This window comes from Ammodytes marinus (assembly GCF_949987685.1).
Source record: "Ammodytes marinus genome assembly, chromosome: 2".
NCBI classification, from domain to species: Eukaryota; Metazoa; Chordata; class Actinopteri; order Uranoscopiformes; family Ammodytidae; genus Ammodytes; species Ammodytes marinus.
This window is the reverse complement of record NC_137231.1, coordinates 35,315,985-35,338,484: the sequence shown is the minus strand read 5'-3', so window position 1 is coordinate 35,338,484 and position 22,500 is coordinate 35,315,985. Positions and strand designations below refer to the sequence as shown.

Sequence of the window (22,500 nt, the reverse complement as noted above, 5' to 3'; positions counted from 1 at the left end):
TATCTGGTTACGTCCGCCCCAGAGCACCAGACATAGGGCTCTGGCGCGCCCATATCAGATACAACGATTTGATTGGCAACATAGTTAATGAGCTTCAATGGATCGTGCCCAGACCAACTGGCTGAGCAAATTGAATTTGCAAGCGGCATGTCTGGATTTACAGGCTAAATGTTTACCTTTCAAATGATATAATAAATAACTAATAGATAGATATGGTGGTGTTGTGAAATGATTCTGATAATAGGGGAATGACAATGAGGCTATAAATGTTCCTTTACATTTTCTGTGTACTATGCAGTACTTTTTTTTTCCATGAATCATTCTGTCACTTTACCCCTCCTCCCCCCAAAAAAACCTACTCAGATCTCCACAAACTGATTTACACGCATGCATGTTGGACTAACAAACTGTTTATTTCATTTCTTATGTTACCTTCTTCTTGATGTGTTTTTTAGCTTACAGGAAAATGTTAAAAGCAGAGGTCCACATTTGTTCCAGTCTTAAAACAACATGCCATATGTACATTAAAAGAGTTATTGGTGGCAGTAAGCATTTCTCCTGTCCCTACTGAGTAATAGGAAAATAAGCACCAAATTCCCTCTTTGAGTTTTCTCCACCACAGCTGGACAAGGAAACACTGTCTAACACTAAATACTTGATATGTTTAAGCCATCTCTCTCTCTCTCTCTCTCTCTCTCTCTCTCTCTCTCTCTCTGAACAGACTCAAACTCTCTGCAGCCCGTTTCGATCTTTTATCATTCATATCCCTCACACACTCTACAGCCTCACCAGTACTGACACCATCTCCGCTGACTGATGGACCACAATGTGAGTCTGTAAAAGCTGAAAACTGTCATCTCTATACTTTTCTTTACTTTAACAATTGTTCAGCCATTTTGAAAAAATAATATTTCTGAACCAGATGACATTTCTTCAGATTTGTGCTCAAGCAAATCCTGAACATCTATGAACCAAAACTTTAAAACGTCGGTCAACTGAATGAACACAAAACTCTTTATAAGCTCCAGTCAGTGAACTGACCTCAGTGTCTCCAGTCTGCAGTTTGGACTCTCTAGTCCGGCACAGAGAAGTTTCACTCCTGAATCCTCCAGCTTGTTGCTACTCATGTTCAGCTCTATCAGATGGGAGGGGTTGGACTTCAGAGCCGAGGCCACAACTTCACAGTGAGTCTCTGAGAGATCACAGTTAGAAAGTCTGTAATGACACATTTATTACAAAATGTTATTATGAAAGAAAACAGTTTGATACTTCCTGATTTGAGAAACATTTGCTCTTCACGTCAGAGGTTCAGCTCATCTTATCTCAGTGTTTGACATGAAACAATAGTTCTCATCACTCTCTCACCTGCAGATATTCAATCTTCGTTTTGCTTTAATCTTGCAGATGAAGGATTTATTTTAATTCATCAACCTGCCAGGGACTACAGGTGAAAATTAGCCTGCATGGCTAAATCTGGCACATTTACATGTTGAACTTTGGTGCTCATGTTTATCAATGTGCGCTGTCCCTTCTAAATAAAGAAATCTAAAAAAAAATGTAGTTACAATGCTGCTTTAACGTCCACAATCTGTCAGTGTGATCTGGTCCCTCAAAGTCATCATGAGGCCACCTCGATCAGAAAACATTTTCACAACTCAATGATTTCTTAGATCGCTACCTGCTGCTGTCAAGTTCACGTAAGTGGGAATATTCAGTGACGCTCAGAGCTGTTGTCAAAACAGAGGTATGCTACCAAGCATCACACATTGAGGTGGCTAACTCCAGACACTAGAAATGTTATGTATTTATTTGACCACCACTTTCCAAGATAGTATACTAGTGTTTAAATATACTAAAAGCATTTCTAGTATATATGCAAAGTATACTGACATTGAATTTTTAGTGCATTACATATAAAATAGGGCTGTCAAGCGATTAAAAAAATGTATCTAATTAATTACAGGCTCTGTGATTAATTAATCTAAATTAATCGCATACGTATATGACACTTTTATGCCTGTTTATAAACAGCTATATCGCCTACAGTCTCTCTCTCTCTCTCTCTCTCTCTCTCTCTCGTAACTTCTGTCTCCTCCCCTCAGCCAGGTTTCTACATGAAATAAAATTAGGAACTTGGCCGAATTTTCTACTTAAAACCACAAAAAAACAAGCAGGCTAAATGAAGACTGATCTCCCACAACAGACAGCGCTGCACTGCCACATTTGCGCATAGCCTATGCCGACTCATTCACGCATCGTCCTACTCATATAGCCAAACATATTGACAGACACACACACACTCTCACTCGCTCGCACGCACGCACGCAGAGATTTTTAATGCTGTGAATCTGAGTTCTCCGCTGCTCTCAATAAATAGCTCTTCACCCTCAGCAAGTGCAATGAATGATTGCACTTATGATCATTAAAGATTTTTTCAGACCACATTTCTTCCTCAAAAATGACGGTTCGCATTTATCTATCCAGATCCAGATTTTGATAATGCGTTGGACAGTTCTTAACAAGATTTTAGTAGTTTCATCTTCTTCTGAGTAGTTGTTTTGTTTTATACAGGCCAATAATTTCACCTCTCTGAAACAGAGTTACATCTTTTCGAAACCAGAGCATATGTTTTCTGACATGGTTCTTTAAGAAATAAGAAGCTATTCACTGCATCAGTTAGGGTTAAATAAGTTGGTGCCACCGCAAAGTCCCTTACATCCGTGCATACAGTAGTGTATTTATTAAAAGTACACTTTAGTATAATGCAATATCATATATATTTTCTGCACTAAGCATCTGAAACAGCTCAATAGGTGACAAAATACAACCAACAATTTCTGTAATAAACAAGTGGAAGACAATTTTATGAATAAGAATAAAAGCTTGTATAATGTGTATATGTATAGAACTAATCCACACTTTTAATAATATTAATCACATCTGGACTTACAGAGCCTTTCTGCAGTTCCTCACAGCTGGAATCAGTCTCCATCTTCCCTGCTTTGATGTGTTGTACTTCTTCAGGTTCAACTCATCCAGAACCTCCTCTGACATCTGCAGCATGTAGGCCAGAGCTGAGCAGTGGATCTCAGAGAGTTTCTTCTCTGATCTGTTCTCTGACTTCAGGAACTCTTGGATCTCCTGATGAACTGAGAGGTTGTTCATTTCTGTCAGACAGTGGAAGATGTTGATGCTTCTGTCAGGAGAGATCTTATCACTGTTCATCTCCTTCAGGTTGTTGATGACTCTCTGGATGGTTTCTGGCCTCTTGTCTGTTGGACCCAGCAGGCCTCCTAAGAGTCTCTGGTTGGACTTGAGAGAGAGGCCATGAAGGAAGCGGACAAACAGGTCCAGGTGGCCGTTTTTGCTTTCAAGAGATTTCTTCATGACTCTCCTCAGGAAGACATCCAGGGATTTTTTATTGTTGTCCCAGTCTCTTCCCAGAAAACCCTTCAGTACCTCTGTGTTGTTGTTGGTGAAACAGTGGTACATGTAGACTGCAGCCAGAAACTCCTGAATGCTCAGATGAACGAAGCAGTAGACTGTTCTGTTCTCAAAGATCACACTCTTTTCTCTTTTGAAGATCTCGGTACAAATTCCTGAGTACACAGAGGCATCTGTGACATCCAGACCACACTGCTCCAGGTCTTCTTGATAGAACATGACGTTTCCTTTCTGCAGTTGTTCAAACGCCAGCCTCCCCAACTTCAGAAGAAGTTCCCTGTCGGCCTCTGTCAGCTTAGAACTGGTATCATGTCCCTCTTCATACTTCTCTTTCTTCCTCCTAGTCTGAACCAACATGAAGTGTGAGTACATGCCAGTCAGGGTCTTGGGCAGCTCTCCTCTCTTGTCTGTAGTCAACATGTGCTCCAGAACTATAGCAGTGATCCAGCAGAAGACTGGGATTAGACACATGATGTGGAGGCTCCTGGATGTCTTGATGTGTGAGATGATGCTGCTGGACAGCTCTTCATCACTGTATCTCCTCTTGAAGTACTCCTCCTTCTGTGGGTCAGTGAAGCCTCGTACTTCTGTCACCCTGTCAACACATTTAGGAGGGATCTGATTGGCTGCTGCAGGGCGTGTGGTTATCCAGATGAGAGCAGAGGGAAGCAGATTCCCCTTGATGAGGTTTGTCAGCAGCACGTTGACTGATGACTTCTTAGTGACATCAGACACAACCTCTTTGTTGTTGAAATCCAGTGAAAGTCTGTTTTCATCCAGGCCATCGAAGATGAACAAAACTTTACAGCCAGCTAGCTTCTTTGCTGTGACCTTCTGTAATGTTGGATGGAAAACATGGAGCAGCTTGAGAAGACTGTACTGATCATCTTTGATCAAGTTCAGCTCCCTGAACGAAAGCAGAATCAGCAGACTGACATCTTGGTTTTCTAAGCCATCTGCCCAGTCCAGAGTGAACTTCTGCACTGAGAAGGTTTTACCAATTCCAGCGACGCCGTTCGTCAGGACGACTCTAATGTGTTTGATGCATCTCTGTCGGTCGCCTCTGATGTAATTGATCATTTGTCTCCAGAGTCCAACGTGTTTCATGATGTGCCCCTGTTGGTCGGGTAAGGCTTTAAAGATGTCGTGGCACTTGATTGGAGTGTCATGGAGGGACTCCATCTTGGAAGCGGTCTCAAGCTGCCTGACCTCATGTTGGGTATTGACCTCTTCACTCTGTCCCTCTGTGATGTAGAGCTCAGTGTAGATCCTGTTGAGGAGAGTTCCACTTCCTGCTTTATCCGTCCCTTCAGTCACACGTTCACATCTCCTCTTCAGACTGATCTTATGTTCATCTAAAACCTTCTGCAGACCACCACTCACTTAGAGACAAAACAAAGAAAATGTGACAGTAAGGTGATTATGTTCATTGCCAATATGAAAGTATCAGAACTATGGATAAAAAAAAAATGTCGATTCATCCACCAATGTTTGAAAGATTTTTGAAAATCAGATGGTTTCCCACTTTTTTAATGCCAGTTGCCTCAATGGTTTTAAATTCCAACCATTAACATGTTAAAATTCTGACTATGTTTGCCATTATGTCGACGGGGTCAAAAACCTTGAGTCTATTACTAGATACAGACGAGGATGCTTTGACTAACGACACTGCTTTTGCCTCTCTGCATAAGACCTTAAATGGCTGCCTCCTCCATGTTGGATTCAAACCATATTATTTCAGACATGATGACATCAGCTGATAGATCTTACTTTGTAGAGTGCTGGTCTGAGTGGCTGTCTGCAGTCCAGGTCTGGTTCTGGATCTTTGTTTACACTCAGGAGTCATCTTCCTATGGAGACATTTCTTTATTAATACATTATTTGTTAATGTTAAAACAAATATCCAAATTTGTCCACAGATCATCTCAGAGAACAGTCAAAGTGTTGTTGCTTTTCTGTTGGAATTTAACATTCAGTCTGAAGGTAAAATTATTGCTCCATTTATTTCACTCTCACACTTTCATAAACACTGATTAACTGATTTTCCTATTGTCTATACGTCTTATTAAACATGTAGTGATCTGTCTGTAGTTTGTTATTAAAACACACTTGACAATCGTAATTGGACCTTTGAGCTTCAATGCTTTTCACCATATTTTACAGAAGTAGTTTGTTAAAGAACAAACTCAAACGTCATCACACTGAATCAAAGTGAGCAAAGCTTTTTCTACAAACGCTTTTTCACCACATGTTGCAGTTATGATATGAACTGATTTAAGATGGTGCCTGCTTGTTCAGCTGATTTGAGGAAAAGTCAAAAAATAAATATTAGGAGGTCAAATACAAGAAAATGAAATACATATGTGAAGCATATTCTTTACAATGACTTCAACGTCAGAGCAAAGATATTATCTAAAACTGGGGGTTTTTGATACTGAAGTAAAACCAGTTCCAAAAGTCAGACTTTAGAACCACGGTGATGCAAATACATTTGCTCCAAAGATTTTCTACAGTTTCTTTTGTGACTGCAGACTAAACTATGTACAAGACAAATTAAAATATCTCTTCCGGTTTGAGCATGTAGTGAGCAGACGTATGAGAAGTGGCTCCCGAATTACTTTTTATTTTCTACCTCATTTTTCGAGCATAAAGTTTGGCGAGTCTTGGTTTAATTCGGTGTACTTCAAGAAATAACTTTGCTTGACTAAATGAGTCCAAGGAGACACGGCCGAGGGCAAAAAACTGCCGAAATGGACGAAGATGCTACAAGTGAAGACAACATGGACGCACAAGCTAGCCCAAGCTCGAGGTTACCTGCTGATCTTGCTCAGCTCCACTCGGTGCTTCTTTCAGACCTCGCACAGTCAATGGACTCCCTCCTGAAAAAAGCACTAGGCGAGGCACTGGCACCAATCTCGGCATCCCTTGAGCGGGTAAAGTCGTCTCTCGATTCCCACGAAGAACGCATTCATGACATGGAAGAAGGGCTAAACAACCACAGCGACAGGTTCGAGGCTATCGAAACAACATGCGCCGCACTTGTAGCTGACAACGAGAGGCTGAAAAACAAAGTGGAGGACTTAGAAAATCGCTCCCGTAGGTCCAATCTGCGAGTTGTCGGCATCCCTGAGAATCTGGAGGGGCCGGACACAGTTAAGTTCATGACTGAGTTTTTCGAGGAAGTCCTTTCTTTCAAAGGTTTTTTTATTCATCAAAATAATTTGCAAAGCAAATACAATACAATAATGAATTATTTTTTTCCCATTTTTTCCCACCCGAACACACCCCGCCCACATCCCACCCCCACCCACAACCAAACCTGCAGCACATAAAAAAAGAAGAAAAAAAAATAAATAAAAATAAAAAAAACAATACACAATGTTAGAAAATTACATAGACAAAATACACACTACAAAAAACAAAAATAAACAATCAATAAAGAAAAAAAAAAAAAAAAAAAAAAAAAAAGAGGGGAGGGGAGGGGAGGGGGTTGCTACTCATGTAAAATTGTTGTTTTTCTATCAAAATAATTTATAAAGGGGCGCCAAATCTTGTCAAATTTAATCTCCGATCCCTGGGCCGTATAACGTATCTTCTCTAAATTCATACATGACATAATGTCCTTAATCCAGTATGAGTGGGAAGGAGGAGCAGGATCTTTCCACTTGAGTAAAATAGCTCTGCGAGCAAGCAGCGAGGTGAAGGCCAGAACCTTCAGCTTCCCTTTAGGCAAGCCCGGATTTGGAGCAATGCCAAAAATTGCGGTGAAAGGGTTCGGCTCAATTTGATGCTGCAATACTTCAGAGATTGTTTGAAAAACTGATGTCCAGAACTCAGTCAAGGTGGGACACAACCAGTACATGTGAAAGAGTGATGCCGGAGCGCTCTTACAGCTATCACAGGTCGGGTCTACATCGGGGAACATACGAGCTAATTTGGTTTTAGATATGTGGATACGATGTACTACTTTAAATTGCACAAGAGCATGTCGGGCGCACATGGAGGTAGAGTGTATCCGATCCAGGACTGAATCCCACATGTGATCTGTGAAGGCAGAACCTAGATCCTGCTCCCACAGGGTTTTTATAGCTGCTAATGAGGGGCTATGCAATTTCGAAATAAGGTTGAAAAACACAGAAATTGAGCCTTTTAATGTGGGGTTTACAGAAAGAAACAAATCGACATGATTGGCTGGCGGTTTATAAGGGAATTGGGGAATTAACTTCTGTGTAAAATGCCTGATTTGCAGAAATCGGAAAAAATTTGTCTTATCGATACCAAAATGTTTTGTCAATTGGGAAAAACTAGCAAATAGATCATTAATAAATAAATCACCGATGCATTTTAAGCCTTTTTTATGCCAGATCTTGAATGCACCATCCACCGTTGATGGAGTAAACAAATGATTAGCTGCAATTGGGCTGAAAAGTGAAAAATTCTGCATTCCAAAATTCTTCCTAAATTGGGTCCAGATTCGAAGGGAGTGCTTAATCACGGGATTACTGTTGGGAATAGCCGAAGAGAGTGGAAGTGCGGCGCTTAAGAGGGCAGATAGAGACAATGGGCTAACAGCGCTGGACTCCATTGTTACCCAGACTGGAGCTGAGTCGTCAAGGTGAAAATGAACCCAATACACTAAAGAACGGATATTAGCAGCCCAGTAATAGTATTGGAAATTAGGGAGGGCCATTCCGCCTGTTTGTTTTGGTCTTTGAAGAAATGCTTTCCTTAACCGAGGGTGTTTACCATTCCAAATATAATTTATCATTAACGAGTCAAGGGCCTGAAAAAAGGATTTGGGGAGAAAGATGGGGAGACATTGGAATAGATATAGGAACTTTGGGAGTAATGTCATTTTAATTGAATTTATTCTACCTATGAGAGAGAACGCCAGAGGAGACCACTTCGATAATATTTGCTTCGCCTGATCTAATAATTTGAGGAAGTTCGATTTAAATAGGTTTTTAAAATTCCTGGTGAAACATACCCCAAGGTAACTCAGCTGATCTGTCACCACTTTGAGTGGAAGAGCTGTATAATCAAGCTTAAGAGCTTCTTTATTAATCGGAAAGAGTTCGCTCTTACTTAGGTTAAGTTTATAGCCCGAAAACTGACTAAAGACCTCCAACACAGAAAGTGCCTCCGGTAAAGAGGTGGTTGGCTTGGCGACAAACAAAAGTAAGTCATCGGCGTATAATGATACCTTATGTTCAATTCCTCCTCTCCATATCCCCTGAATCTGTTTGTTACCTCTGATGGCAATCGCAAGTGGTTCGATTGCAATAGCAAAAAGGAGCGGGCTCAAAGGACAACCCTGCCGGGTCCCACGGTGCAGATCAAAACTACTCGAGTAACGGCTGTTTGTTAATACTGAGGCAGAAGGGCATGCATATAACAATTTAACCCAAGAAGTGAAAACAGGACCCAAACCGAATTTCTCAAGGGTGAAAAACAAATAATTCCATTCTACTCTATCAAATGCTTTTTCAGCATCCATAGAAGCAAGGCATTCTGATTTAATATTTCTGGGGGAATATAAAATGTTCATTAGCCGGCGGATGTTATAAAATGATTGGCGTCCCTTTATAAACCCAGTTTGGTCGGGGGATATGATAGAGGGGAGAACATCCTCCAATCTGTGGGCGAGAATTTTAGCAAGTATCTTCACATCCGTATTTAATAGTGAAATTGGTCGGTATGATGCACAATCTAGAGGATCTTTATCCTTTTTTAACAACAAGGAAATACAGGCCTGGTAGAACGAAGGCGGGAGTTTACCTGAGTCAAATGAGTCTGAGAATACTGAACATAAAAAAGGCGATAATTCGGCTGAAAATTTCTTAAAAAAGTCAGATGGAAGTCCGTCTGGACCAGGAGATTTGCCTGATTGCATAGATGTTATTGCTGCAATAATTTCCCTCTGAGTAATAGGTGCCTCAAGGCTATGTCTCAGGTCTTGAGAAAGGGAAGGCATGTTTAGGTTACTGAAAAAGGTTTCCATCACCGCTGCGTCTACTGTACAATCAGAACTATACAAATTTGAATAGAATGTTTTGAACTTTTCGTTTATCAATTTCTGATCTGATGTTGTACCCCCACTGTCTGTCCGTATTCCAGGGATGATTTGCTTTGCTCTAAATCCGCGCAGTTGATTGGCCAGGAGTTTGCCAATCTTGTCACCATGCTCGTAAAAAGTACTTCTGCTCCTAAGCAACTGGTCAGCAACCTGACGAGAGGAAAGAAGGTTGAATTCTGTCTGAAGTTTTAAACGTTCTTTGTAAAGTTCAGATGAAGGTGAATTAGCATACTGTCTGTCTATGTTCAGAATCTGATCAGCTATTTCAGTTTGTTTCTGTTTTGTACATTTATTTTTGTATGCTGCAAATGATATAATTTCACCTCTCAAATAGGCTTTCAGGGCTTCCCAAATTGTTGCATTGGACACCTCTGGTGTTTTATTTATACTCAAAAAAGTTTTAATATGTGTAGAGATGTGTGAAAGAAAACTCTCATCTGTGAGCAACAATGGATCCAGTCTCCACTGCCTTCTAGTATACTCAACGTCAGGGAAAGCCAGTTGAAGGAGCAGAGGAGCATGATCAGAGATCACCATACTTTCATAACTGCATGACTTAAGGTCTGACATCAATGAATTATCAACAAAAAAATAATCAATTCGGGTGTAAGTGTGGTGGACATGTGAAAAGAATGAATATTCTCTTCCTGTGGGGTATAAAAACCTGTATGGATCAGAGAGGCTATAATCAGCAAGAAATGATTTAATATAACCTGCAGATCTGCTAAGAGTGGCAGGTTTGGGGGAAGAGCGATCTAAGATTGGATCCAGATAGCAATTAAAATCCCCACCAAGAATAAGAGAATGGGAATTGAGATCGGGGAGTTGAGAAAAAAATCTCTTAAAGAATTCTACATCATCAACGTTAGGCGCGTAGACGTTGGCCAAGATGACTGACTTATTATAAAGTTTGCCTGAAACAATAATAAAACGTCCATTTTTGTCTGATATAATGTTTGAGGACTCAAAAGGAATATTACTATCAATAAGGATAGCTGTGCCCCTGGCCTTAGCCCTGAAATTAGAATGAAAAAATTGTCCACGCCAGCATTTACTTAGTCGCCCATGGTCAGAGTCATGTAAATGGGTTTCTTGAAGGAAAACTATTCCAGCCCTGAGCCGTTTTAGGTGGGTTAAGACCTTACCCCTTTTCACTTGGTGATTAAGCCCCTTGACGTTCCAACTAATTAAATTAAGATTGCCCTTCATCTAGCTCAGTTATAGTGAGAGTAAAAAGAGTTGCTCCGATAACAAAAAGAGTAGCAAAATACAGAGGGAAAAAAAAACACACAAAAAAAGGAAAACACAGATAACTGAAAACACAACAGGTGCTAACCCCTCAGCTAAGCCCCCAGTTAACACCACCCCATCCCACCCAGAACCCACCCCATATATTGCTCTCAACAGCAAACCCCGAAAGACCCTTACTAGTCTCGCAACAAACATTCCAAGCCTTAACTTTCTAGCCTATGCTAGCTTCCCACATAAGTCTTGTACAATTCACCCCATAACTGCTAGTTACACTATGAACAATCGAGCAAACTGTCAAAATGACAACAGAAGCATACCGTGCTCAACCAATAAATTCGAAATACAAAAAAAAAAGAACAAGGCGTGAGTTAAACAATCTGTCCAAATGGCAAAAAAAATTAAAAATAAATAAATAAATTACAGACACGCTTATCTAGCCGTTTTAAAATAGAGATACAAATAAAAAAATAAAAAAAAGCGAGTGAGCTAGAATACGTCAAAATGACAAGCAACAAAAATGTCACGTTCACCCAGCTACTTTACTCATTAAAAATTAAAATAAAATTGCGTATAGTACCATCAGTCTGAAAGTTTGGCTGGGGATATGAAAAGAGCATTTGTCCACATTGTATACTCACAGCAGGCAATCGTATTTACTACGGACTCACACCCAGTGTAGATAAGTAGTTAGATGCTTCAGAGACAGACTGCAGCCACTTTCTCTCGCCGCTCTTGAGAGTAATGCGAAGCCTCGCTGGAAAGAGGAGAGAGGGACGAAGTCCGCGCTGATAAAGCTCAGCCATGACCCGCTTGTATTCAGCCCGCTGCTTCACGACCTCCGCGCTGTAGTCCTCGTAGAACCGGAGCTTGTGGCCGTGGTACTCCAGCTCGCCTTGTTTACGTGCCTCCTTCATGATCAGGTCTTTAGTCTGGTATCGGTGAAAGCGGATAACGACAGATCTCGGCCTCTCATGCGGGCCCGGTTTGGGTGCCAGAGAGCGGTGAGCCCTGTCCAGCTCCGGGGGAGAAGGGAGTACTTGACCACCAAACACCTCAACGAGGAGCTCAGAGAAAAAGGTGGTGGGGCGCGCACCCTCAAGTGATTCTGGTAAGCCCACGATACGAACATTCTGTCTCCTGCTCCTCCCTTCCAAATCCGATAGTTTGGCCTTCAACAGCTTGTTGTCGTCCTGCAGTAAGGAGCACGTAGCCTCAAGTTGCTCCAGGCGTCCGCAAACAGTTTCTGCATTATCCTCGAGATCGGTAATACGTTTCCCCTGGCTTGAGACCACGGCCTGGATGCTGTTCAGCTTAGCGTCCAAGCTGGCGAAAGCTGATTTAAACTCGGCGGCTATCGCTGCTCTGTGCTGTTCAAGCAGGTCCGGAATGGAAGCCATTGAGCTAGCACCAACGTTCATGCTAACCACGCTGTCCGAGGACATATCTGACTCTGCCGAATCTCTCCTTGCGTTTTTCTTGCTTCTAGGCATTTCTCGTAGACAGTATCAGTGTTACCGACAACACAAGCACAAAAAAATCGACGGGAATAGGGTTAAATCAGTTAGGTCAGAAATATTTTGTGGGAGCAATCAGCGATCGTGCCTACTCCATGCTCTGTAACCCGGAAGTCCTTTCGAGGAAGTCCTGGGAAAAGAATTCTTCCCGCATCCCGTCATTCTCTCCCGTGCGCATCGAGTGGGACCCAAGCTGACCGCGGACTCCGGCCCCAGCCCCACACGGCCAAGGATATTCCTCGTTCTCTTCCACTCCTTCCAAAACAAACACCGCATAATAACGAGGAAACGAGAGCAGCTGTTCTTCAGGGGACACAAGGTATTTTTCCATGAGGATGTCAGCGCGGAACTCGGCAAGAAACAAGCTGCCTTAAAGAAGTGAAATCCCTCCGGTACAAGAAGAGCGTCAGGTTCGCTCTCATCTATCCCGCCCGGCTCCGCGTCCTGCACGACGGACAGACGCTGTTCTTCCAGACACCGGAGAAGGCCAGGGAATTCTACGATCTTCACTGGGGAGAGTAAATGATCAATCTATGCAAAGGTGAAATTAAGCCTAGCTTTCGGCTTAGACACTTTGATTCTTTGGGACTGTTTGCTATATAGCTTGGTTAATAGTTATTGTATGGGAAAAAAAAAAAAGTTCAACTAAGCTACATGCCTACTGACACTATTATATTTAAGTTAATGTGGTCTAATGTGGTTCATACACGTTTATGGTACAATAACAATGCTGGGGCCTCTGTGATTTAAATATACAACAGTTATGTTTTATTCTCTAGCATGGCACAGTTATGTTTTAGTTGGTGTGCACTGTAAACAATTGCTGTAAATTTACAGCAGGATTTCAACAGCATTTACCTGTTATTTATAAAAACAGCATTTAACTGTTAAAATAAAAGGCTGTCTGTTAAATTACAGTCCTTTGCCGTTATTTTACAGAACGGTAATGTTTTTCAGAAATACTGAACTTTCCTGTTAATTTACCATCAAACTTAGAAGGGACAACTTGACATGAGCTGCCTGCACATGTGAAGCTTATACAGTTTTCTTCATTATCCTCATCCATCCACATCTTAACTAATAAGTGTTGTTTACTGTATATCCTCTGGTAAAGTTTACTTAAAGTTGAGTTATATCTACTTGGAAATGGAAAGTGCAGTTAACATAATTAAACCAAGTTAGTCTTACTTAACTGAAGAGTGGTGTTTACTCAGTAGAATGAAGGAAACGGATTGCCTTCAATAAATCAAGTAAGCACAACAAAGTGTATTGTAGAGACGCCCCCTTTCCCACAATGACTTGCACTGGACTAAACGTTTGGTATGTTGCTATTTGCACCCTCAGTAAAGGGGATGTTTTATTCCATTACCTCACTATGCATTTTGTTTAAATAAAACATTTCTGTGTGAACTAACTGTTATTTTTGGTTATAACAAACAGTTTGTGGAAATCTTAAGCAAGATCCCGAGTTCAACTCAGCAGACAATTTACAATAGAAATTAATCATTCCATTGAACTTAAGATATTGTAAAATAGTGTCTTGAAGTAACAAACAGAAGCTGCTCTCTGTGTTTAGCATTTGAACAAATAGGGGACATAGTAAATTTACATATGGAATGAAACACATCTGCCCAATGAAATATAACATCCCCTTCGCTCACGGTGCAAACAGCAACATAACAAACATTTAGTCCAGGTTCATCCCTTTTTTCATTAACAGTATAATCCTGTCAATTTTAGTGACAGTCAAATAATGTTAATTTAACAGTAAGAAAATGGCAACCCTGCTGCCAGTTGATTAATGTTTTTTTACAGGGAAATTTCTTACAGTGTATCAAATGTAATGTAGCCCATTCGCTCGGGGCTCCCGGTCAAACCACAACTAATCTTCCTTCCTAACAATGGCGACAACAACACTTTCCCATAATGTGACAAATTCACACCACAAACGAACTGCAGTAGAGTGCGTTTGGAAGCACATCGAGACTACCTCTTCAGCTGGGTCTGGGTCCCCCGAGTGCGGTGCTGTATTCACACCTGCCTGAAAGATGCTCACCGAAGGCGGAAGTGCATCTGAGTTTGTTTCAAACTAAGGTTGCGTTCCGAATCGCATACTCTTTCTTTTTTCTATTCTACATACTACATCTGACGATAAAAAGAATCTAGTTAGGATGCAGTAGGCATACTATTGGGACATACTTTTCTCTCTTATTTCATCATAACATTGCGCCTTGATCTTGCCTCTTGATTTTATATCCGTCGCATCCCTGTTTGTTTTCATAACATGGACCTATAGGCGTCGTCGATGTTACGTCACTTCACGTGCGCACTGGATTGTGGGTCAGAATCGCCCAAATAGGATGCACTTTTCAACACTAACAATCTTGGCCGCATGAAGTAGACCATCCGGGTATTCTAACCATCCTAAAGCTGGGAACACACCGCACTGGCCGCCTGCGGCGGTTGGCCGCGTGACCGTAAGAGGCTCGCCGCTTGGTCATATTGGGCCATATATTCCTGACGCCGACGCCGAGATCAGACCCGTCACACTTACGGTGCAACAACAACAATAACATGGTCCAGCTGTGCCAAAAAATACAGATGTAGGTTCACTGTGTAACTAGCGGCAGTCTTGTCACAAATATCATTAAAACAGCCTGAACACGCACCTCGATCGCAAATACACACACATTAACAGCAATTCAGCAACATACTAAACACATTAACAACAGCAGTGTGTGCTCAGCAGCACAAATAAAGGCAGACATCAGCCTACCTGAAAGTGAAAGTGTGCCGGCTGACGGAGGACAACACCGGTGCTTCGCTGTACTATATTGGAATTCCACACAGACACTGCCGTCAACTTTGGGTTCATATTATCCTCAGGAGCAGCACACAGCTGGGTGAGTTTCACTATGCTAACCGGCGCTGCCTTGGCTAAAGTACAACCAACAGCTAAACAGATGCAAAATACACATATTTGCAGAATGTATTGGAAGCCCAATGTCCTCACTCCACACGCCCACCTCGTCTTGCAGACCACCGCCACCGGGCAATCTCAACGCTGATAGGCTGTGGAGGCGCGGCGCCCGGCGGCGCTGCAGAAAAAGATGAAATTTTTCATCTTTTTCTGCGGCGCCGTGATCGCCGCACAAGCCTTCGATTGACGCTCCTTCATGACACAATTTCTATGCGCCGCTAATGGCCGCGCTCCCGATTCACGCGCCTCTCATGAGGCGCGGCCACGCGCCGCGCAAGCCCCCGCCGCCGGCCGCCGATTATTGGGTGGACGCGCGGCCACACGCTAGTACATTGACTTTGTATGTAATCTCGCCGCGCGGCCAGTGCGGTGTGTTCCCAGCTTAAATCTGGCCACAAGAATCGGGACATCCTAAATCTTTTTTCTACATACTATATATTAGAAAGTATGCGATTCGGAACGCAACCTAACTAAACGCGGCATGTGTGAATACACCCTTAGACTCCACATCACCGTGGCAACACAACCTATCTACCGGTATGAACAGCTGAGACAGGGCAGAGAGAAGTCTGATGAATGCATGAGAGTGATGGCCCAGGCACGTTTCAGTTAGTTTACAGAAGTGCCACACTGTTACTGTCTTTGACCTTTGGAGAAATGCATTTAGTTATTTTAAGGGGAAAACACTTCGAGTTTATTATTTTAACTATTAAAGGGGTAGTTCAGGATTTTAGACATAGGGCCTTATTCCCAAGTTAGCCTTGGTGTTCTTTATCAGTGGAGACAGTTTTCAACACATTTAATTCAGTCCTTCTAGTTGCAGAGCGCGCTCGTGCTAAGCTAGCGCACGGCATCGGGGGTATAGCTAGCCTGCTACTAAAACAGTCTTACCCACTCCACAGTACACCCGAGGCCAATCAATTATAACGCCAGACTATCGATGTAAATGTCTGTGTTGACAGAATAATTTTAGAAATAAAACCAACCTCGCATCGCATGAATTATCGCATTTTGAGGGACTACTTTCTAAGCAGCAGCGGACTTTTACTTTGCTGTGTAACCGAATTACTACAGCAGAAAGTAAACAGAGCAGCGTGGGACAGAAACTGAAACTGCACTGCCACCGGTCTACCGTCATTATGTCCCGGTTCTCTGCTGCAGCTCCAGCGGGGGCTGTCTCTACAGTGTTGATAGAATAATTTTAGAAATAAAACCAACCTCGCATATTGCATTTTGAGGGACTTTATTCCTTGTAGGCTGCGGCAGCGGCAGCGGCGGACTAATACCTAGGTTACAGGCTCTATAATAGTTTGTTTACCTGCTGCTGTCTTACAGACGCAGAGTAGAAGGGCAGAAAGAGAAAGAGCGTCTGTAGAGACAGCCCCCGCTGGAGCTGCAGCAGAGAACCGGGACAGAATGACGGTAGACTGGTGGCAGTGCAGTTTCAATTTCTGTCCCACGCTGCTCTGTTTACTTTCTGCTGTAGTGATTCGGTTACACAGCAAAGTAAAAGTCCGCTGCTGCTAAGAAAGTAGTCCCTCAAAATGCGATAATTCATGCGATGCGAGGTTGGTTTTATTTCTAAAATTATTCTATCAACACAGACATTTACATCGATAGTCTGGCGTTATAATTGATTGGCCTCGGGTGTACTGTGGAGTGGGTTAGACTGTTTTAGTAGCAGGCTAGGTATACCCCCGATGCCGTGCGCTAGCTTAGCACGAGCGCGCTCTGCAACTAGAAGGACTGAATTAAATGTGTTGAAAACTGTCTCCACTGATAAAGAACACCAAGGCTAACTTGGGAATAAGGCCCTATGTCTAAAATCCTGAACTACCCCTTTAAGTTATTTTTAAAACAGCATGCTAGTGTAGGCCTGAAAGATTTATTTTCTGAATTTTCAATGCTGCTTTATTTTTATGTTTTAAATTGGGAAATACATGTTCCAAAATGACCAATAATTTCTGTATTTAAAAATAAATCAAGCAAGTAGGCTAGTAATAACCATTAATAAATGATAGGCATCAATTGCACAACACCTGTATAAAAACCTGTATTAATTCTATTGGCCTATCTGTGAATAAATGTGTTGTGCTAATATAGATACCTTGTGATCCGTGATTATGTAGGCTACAAATAGGTGGAATGAAAAAGCATGGTACTAAAAATGCTTTGGGAGTTGCAAACTTGTAGATTTTTCTCCCCTCTCCCACAAACATAAAACTACAGTAACACTTACCTTGAAACCGAGGGTCCAGGTTCATTACTGAAGTGTGGTTGAATACCTTTGGACCGGTCACTCTTCATAGACAGACAGCTGGAGAACACAGACTCAGCTCCGTCCTCCTCTTCCTCCATGTTAACACTCTTCTTCTGGACTTCAGTCTAAACTTGCATTCATACAAACACAAGCACTGCCTGTCTACAGGGAAACAAAACACAACAATTTTCAACAATGTGGTTTCAACAATATGGAAACCACCTTTCTTATAACGTTGTCGGACGTGTCTTAATTAAAAATGACTGTGAGCTCAGAGCATGTTTGTTCATGACTCAGAGAACAAGTAGTTATACAATCGCTCTAACTCACACAAGTTTATTTTAAACATTAACAGATTGTGAGACAGAATGAAGAGAAACAGGTTTGTTCAGGAGTCACACGCAAGATGGAGAGAACAGGGAGTAACACAATCTCACACATGCGCCGCGCACGTACACAAACACGCACACTCACACACACACACACACACACACACACACACACACACACACACACACACACACACACACACACACACACACACACACACACACACACACACCTCTTCTTCTTGCCTCAGGTTCATTATTATTCAGACAATAAGAACTTTGTGTCCACAGGTTAATCAAACTAGTTAATTTAAACATACATTTCTTGCTTCTACACACACACACACACACACACACACACACACACACACACACACACACACACACACACACACACACACACACACACCTTTTCTTCTTCGCCTTCTTGCCTCAGGTTTATTATTATTCAGACAATAAGAACTTTGTGTCCACAGGTTAATCAAGACTTTTTTTTTGTTAATTTAAACATTTCTTGCTTCTACAGTTTACAGAGAGAAAAAAGAATCACAGATTGTGACAGTAAAATAATAAAAATGTTGTTTTAACACTCACCCGGCCTTAAGTTTCCCTCCGTCTGCTCTGCGACTCTGAACGGACTGAATACTTTCACTTACAGTGTTCCCTCCTTCCACTGCGGCTCCTCCTCCCCTTTATTTACTAGAAATCAGGTGTGTATCTGTGTGTGTGTGTCTCTCTGTGTGTGTATCTTTATGTGTGTGTGTGTGTGTGTGTGTGTGTGTGTGTGTGTGTGTACTGCTCACACAGATCAACTGTTTAACATGATGTGTTCAAAATAGGTTTTAGTCAAACTAATTCAAACATGATCTCATCTTTATGTTTAAATGATGAAGATAAGAGTTGGTTCATCTCAAGACCAACGCTCCAACAATTTAAATAGCAACACAACAACTTCGGCTTAGTAAAAAGAAAGTTTAAAAAAATTCAGGCATCATTAAAAACGTTAATAATATAATAAGATGGGGGCCCAGCCCTGTAAAAGAAATCATAACTAGTCATGAATATATGTTGGTACAGTCACTTCTTTGCCCTGGCTGTGTAAGGGCGCACTCACACTAGTGCCGTTTGCCTGTTCCGTGCTCAGCACGATTCAGCACGATTCCCCCCCCTCCCCACTCCCCTCGCTGGCCCGTGCTCACACTGCTCGTGGCCTGGGCACACGTGCACCTTGCCTACGTCACCGTGCGCGTTTAGGATTTGGAGCTTAGTCTACTTGTAGGCTATACAACTGTTTGTGAATATTTTCATCCGGCCAAATTTGCATCAAATATTCCACTTCCACATTAGAGCAACGAGAATCCTTAAGCTATTCTTTTTTTTAAATGTAGCCTTGACGTAATAGGTCGCGGTGGACAGTCTCATATTTGTGCAGCACGCTGTTTATTATTAATATAACGGCCCGTCATCAGACCATATGTATCCGGATGGTTTTGTACACATCGATCGCTCCATCAAATCCAAGTCAGAACTTTTTGTATGGGCAGAGATCGTTGTTTTAAGTGTCTTTATAAAGTTTCTTGTTAAACCTTAGTGTAGGCTACTGTTTCCTTATCACCGGGCGCGGTGTGTTGTTTTGGGTGCGTCTCCACCGCCATGCGTAAATGCAGTTATGACAGCTGACGGGAGGAAAAAGAAAAAAAAATCATCTGACGAACGTGAGTAAACCAACACGAAAACCGTTTTGCTGTGCTTTCTGAGCCGACCTAATTAGCTCTCTCCCTCTTTTATTAGCCCACACCTAGGCTTACACACACGTTAATTCTCACACATTATAGCTACAAGTCCAAGTGGTGGGCAATTCTGGTGCCGACTAGTAAGGCAGCGGACGTTAACGGACAATGCATCCTTAATAAATTCACGTCAGGAACGCCGCCTGTGCGCTTGCTTGTGCGCTTGCTTGTGCGCGTGTCATCTCATTAGCATCTGTACTTTGGCCACGGCACACCTCTCCCAGGTGTGCCGTGGCCAAGGAGCTGTTCCGTGCTGGAATACAAGTTGCCGTGGTCACACTAGCCAAACGTTCTAGACTTTAGTATGCTAATGAGCTTTGGCACGGGGCCGCGGCACTAGTGTGAGTACACCCTAAAGGCAACCCACGTCTAACCGGATTCTATCACCGCAAACAGAGCGGGAGCTGCTGCACGAGACAACCATACCGTTAGCCCTAAAACTACACTGTGAGGTGCTTGTCAGTTTGGCTATATTGTTCTGCTGGATCGATTGATATTGAATATAAGGTGACGAGTGTTAGTGTTCCAATAGGCTAATATAGAATATCATTCACTCACCAAAGCTGAGGACTTGAAAAGAAAGGCAGCACGGCGGTCCTTCCTCCAGGAAAACATTTTAATGACTTTGTTAAATCCTTCCCGCTCCGAACACAAATAGTCTCCGTGATTCATTATGGTAAGCTAGGCTAAAACTTCACAACTGAAATAAAAGTTTAGCTAGTTAGCTAGCAAGCGCAGCAGTGTAGATCAGCTGCTCGGATTGTTTTTATTTTCTCCTGGTCACGTCACACGTTTGCGCGGCAACTTGTTGCTAGGCAGATTTCATGGAGCAAAAGCATTTCTGCCTCGAAGCAAAAAACTTTCACTACGCTGTGTCCATGGTAACGGTGGGAGGGTTTTTAAGTTTGGTCCTTTTCTGGGATCTCGATATCTTTGCTCGATATGTTTTAATTTAAATGTCTTGGTTTTAATTTAAAATTGTATTTAGTATAAATGAGTTACAGTTAAATAAATATAAACATATGCAGCTCTCGAAAAAATTAAGAGACCAGTCTGGATGTTTCTTCAATCTTCATCTCTACATTAGGCTATACTTCATGGAAATGCTCTTAATGACAAAAAAATGTACTGGAATTTGATAGAAATGTTGTCAGTAGTTTATAGAATAACACCAAAATGTTCATTCTATTCAAACATATGGCTATAAATAGTAAAACGAGAGACACTGAATATTTGGAGTGGTCTCTTCATTTTTTTGGAGCTGTATAGGCCTATCTGAAACACTACAATTAAGGCAAGAAGGCCTGAACTTGATTATTACGTTGAAGTATTTTAGTTGTGTCCATGTGTCAGAGGTTTAAGCCCTTCTTGTATGCCTGTGTGCTGTCTGTCTGTAGGCTGTCTGTCTGTGTGCTATCTGTCTGTCTGAAGGTTGTCTGTCTGCAGTGTTGTGTGGTTGAGTCTCAGTTCATTGTTGATGCAGCAGCACCACCTTCTGTCCAAACCAACAAACTACAAGCTGAAGTCAGAGCTGCTGAGAGGAGGAAGAGGAGGACGCTCACACTCAACATGCTTTAGTTTAAAGGTGCAGTCAGTGATTCTGGAGAACGCTTGTTGTCAAAATCACTTTTTGTCAAAATCAGTGAATATCTCCTCATGATCTACTACCTGTCTGTACTGTGTGTGGGCAGTGTTAATACACACCATAGACTCTGTAAACTGGCATGTTGCTAGCTACAGTGGGCCCCTTTTGTTTACAAACCCTTTATTTACCAGTTTACAGAGCCTAGGTTGTGTATTGTCACTAGTTGTTGTTTTTCCATTGCACACACAGTACGGACAGGTAGGGGATCTTCAGGAGATATTCACTGAACATGTTAATTAAAGAATCCCTAAAACATGTCTAACATTATGTAAAATTGTTTCTGAATTACTATTGTTTAAAATCTTGCTTGTTTCCCTTTGCCTTGGAAGTGTGTGTTAAATAATTTTTGGCGTTTGAATTGCAAATATAACACATGGCTTAACAGAAATGCCTAAATAAACAAGTTCTGTATATCGGGTTAAATATCATGGAAAAGTAATTGGATAATGTTGTGGTAATAATGTGTGGGAACCCTGAATATAAGTGTGTTACATTAGTTAAAACTATTTGAGGAATTCTTCAGTTGAGGATCAGAAGGGCTGAGGCGCATACGTAACAAGGTGAGGGCTGCACCTGTCACAGAGACACCGTGACATCACCAATCATCATTTGCTTCGATCGAAATTTTAAGTGTGTGGATCTTAGGTGTAGCTGCTCTCTCTCTGTCTCACTCGCGGTGACACTTTAGAATGAATTAATGCACAACATTTATCATCCTTCATCTTTATAAAAATGGCAGATGTCCTGGCCCACACAAAATACACGTTCTGCCTTTGCCAAACTGGATTTAGTTGTGAAAAATTAGCATTTATGAATATAAAACTTCACCAGTCAACTCACACTATTGAGAACAAGTGTCTATTGGCAACAAAATCGACCAACTTAATATTAGCTCTGAATATCATTCCAGAATTAATGGACTGAATAGCGACCAAAAAACTAAATGTTCCAGCTTCCAATTTCCTCCTCTGTTGTCTTTTTGAAATTCACCTCAGGAGCCTCATCTAAACTGAATTTTTGTAAAGTTGATTAAACTTAAATGACGATATCTTTAATGTGGATGGATAAATATGCCTTTAACTCTTTTCAGATGATTTACTATCATGTAAACTAACTCCCTACACTACATAGTTAGAAGGATTTGCGTGTATGTGTGTGTGACCTCTCCACACAGAAGTGACAGCAGTTATTTGTGTTTTTGGGTGGAGTGT

General features: G+C 41.8%; 1 protein-coding gene across 1 annotated transcript in view; it reads right to left on the bottom strand.

The window, feature by feature from the left end:
- LOC307265539 (uncharacterized protein) overlaps positions 1 to 22,500 on the bottom strand; it is a gene marked incomplete at both ends in the record, with an annotated part of 108,652 nt that overhangs the window by 67,677 nt on the left and 18,475 nt on the right. Inside the window, one exon of the mRNA XM_080047294.1 lies at positions 1,042 to 1,215. Coding sequence (XP_079903420.1) covers positions 1,042 to 1,215 — 174 coding nt within the window. The remainder of the gene's footprint in view (positions 1 to 1,041; positions 1,216 to 22,500) is intronic.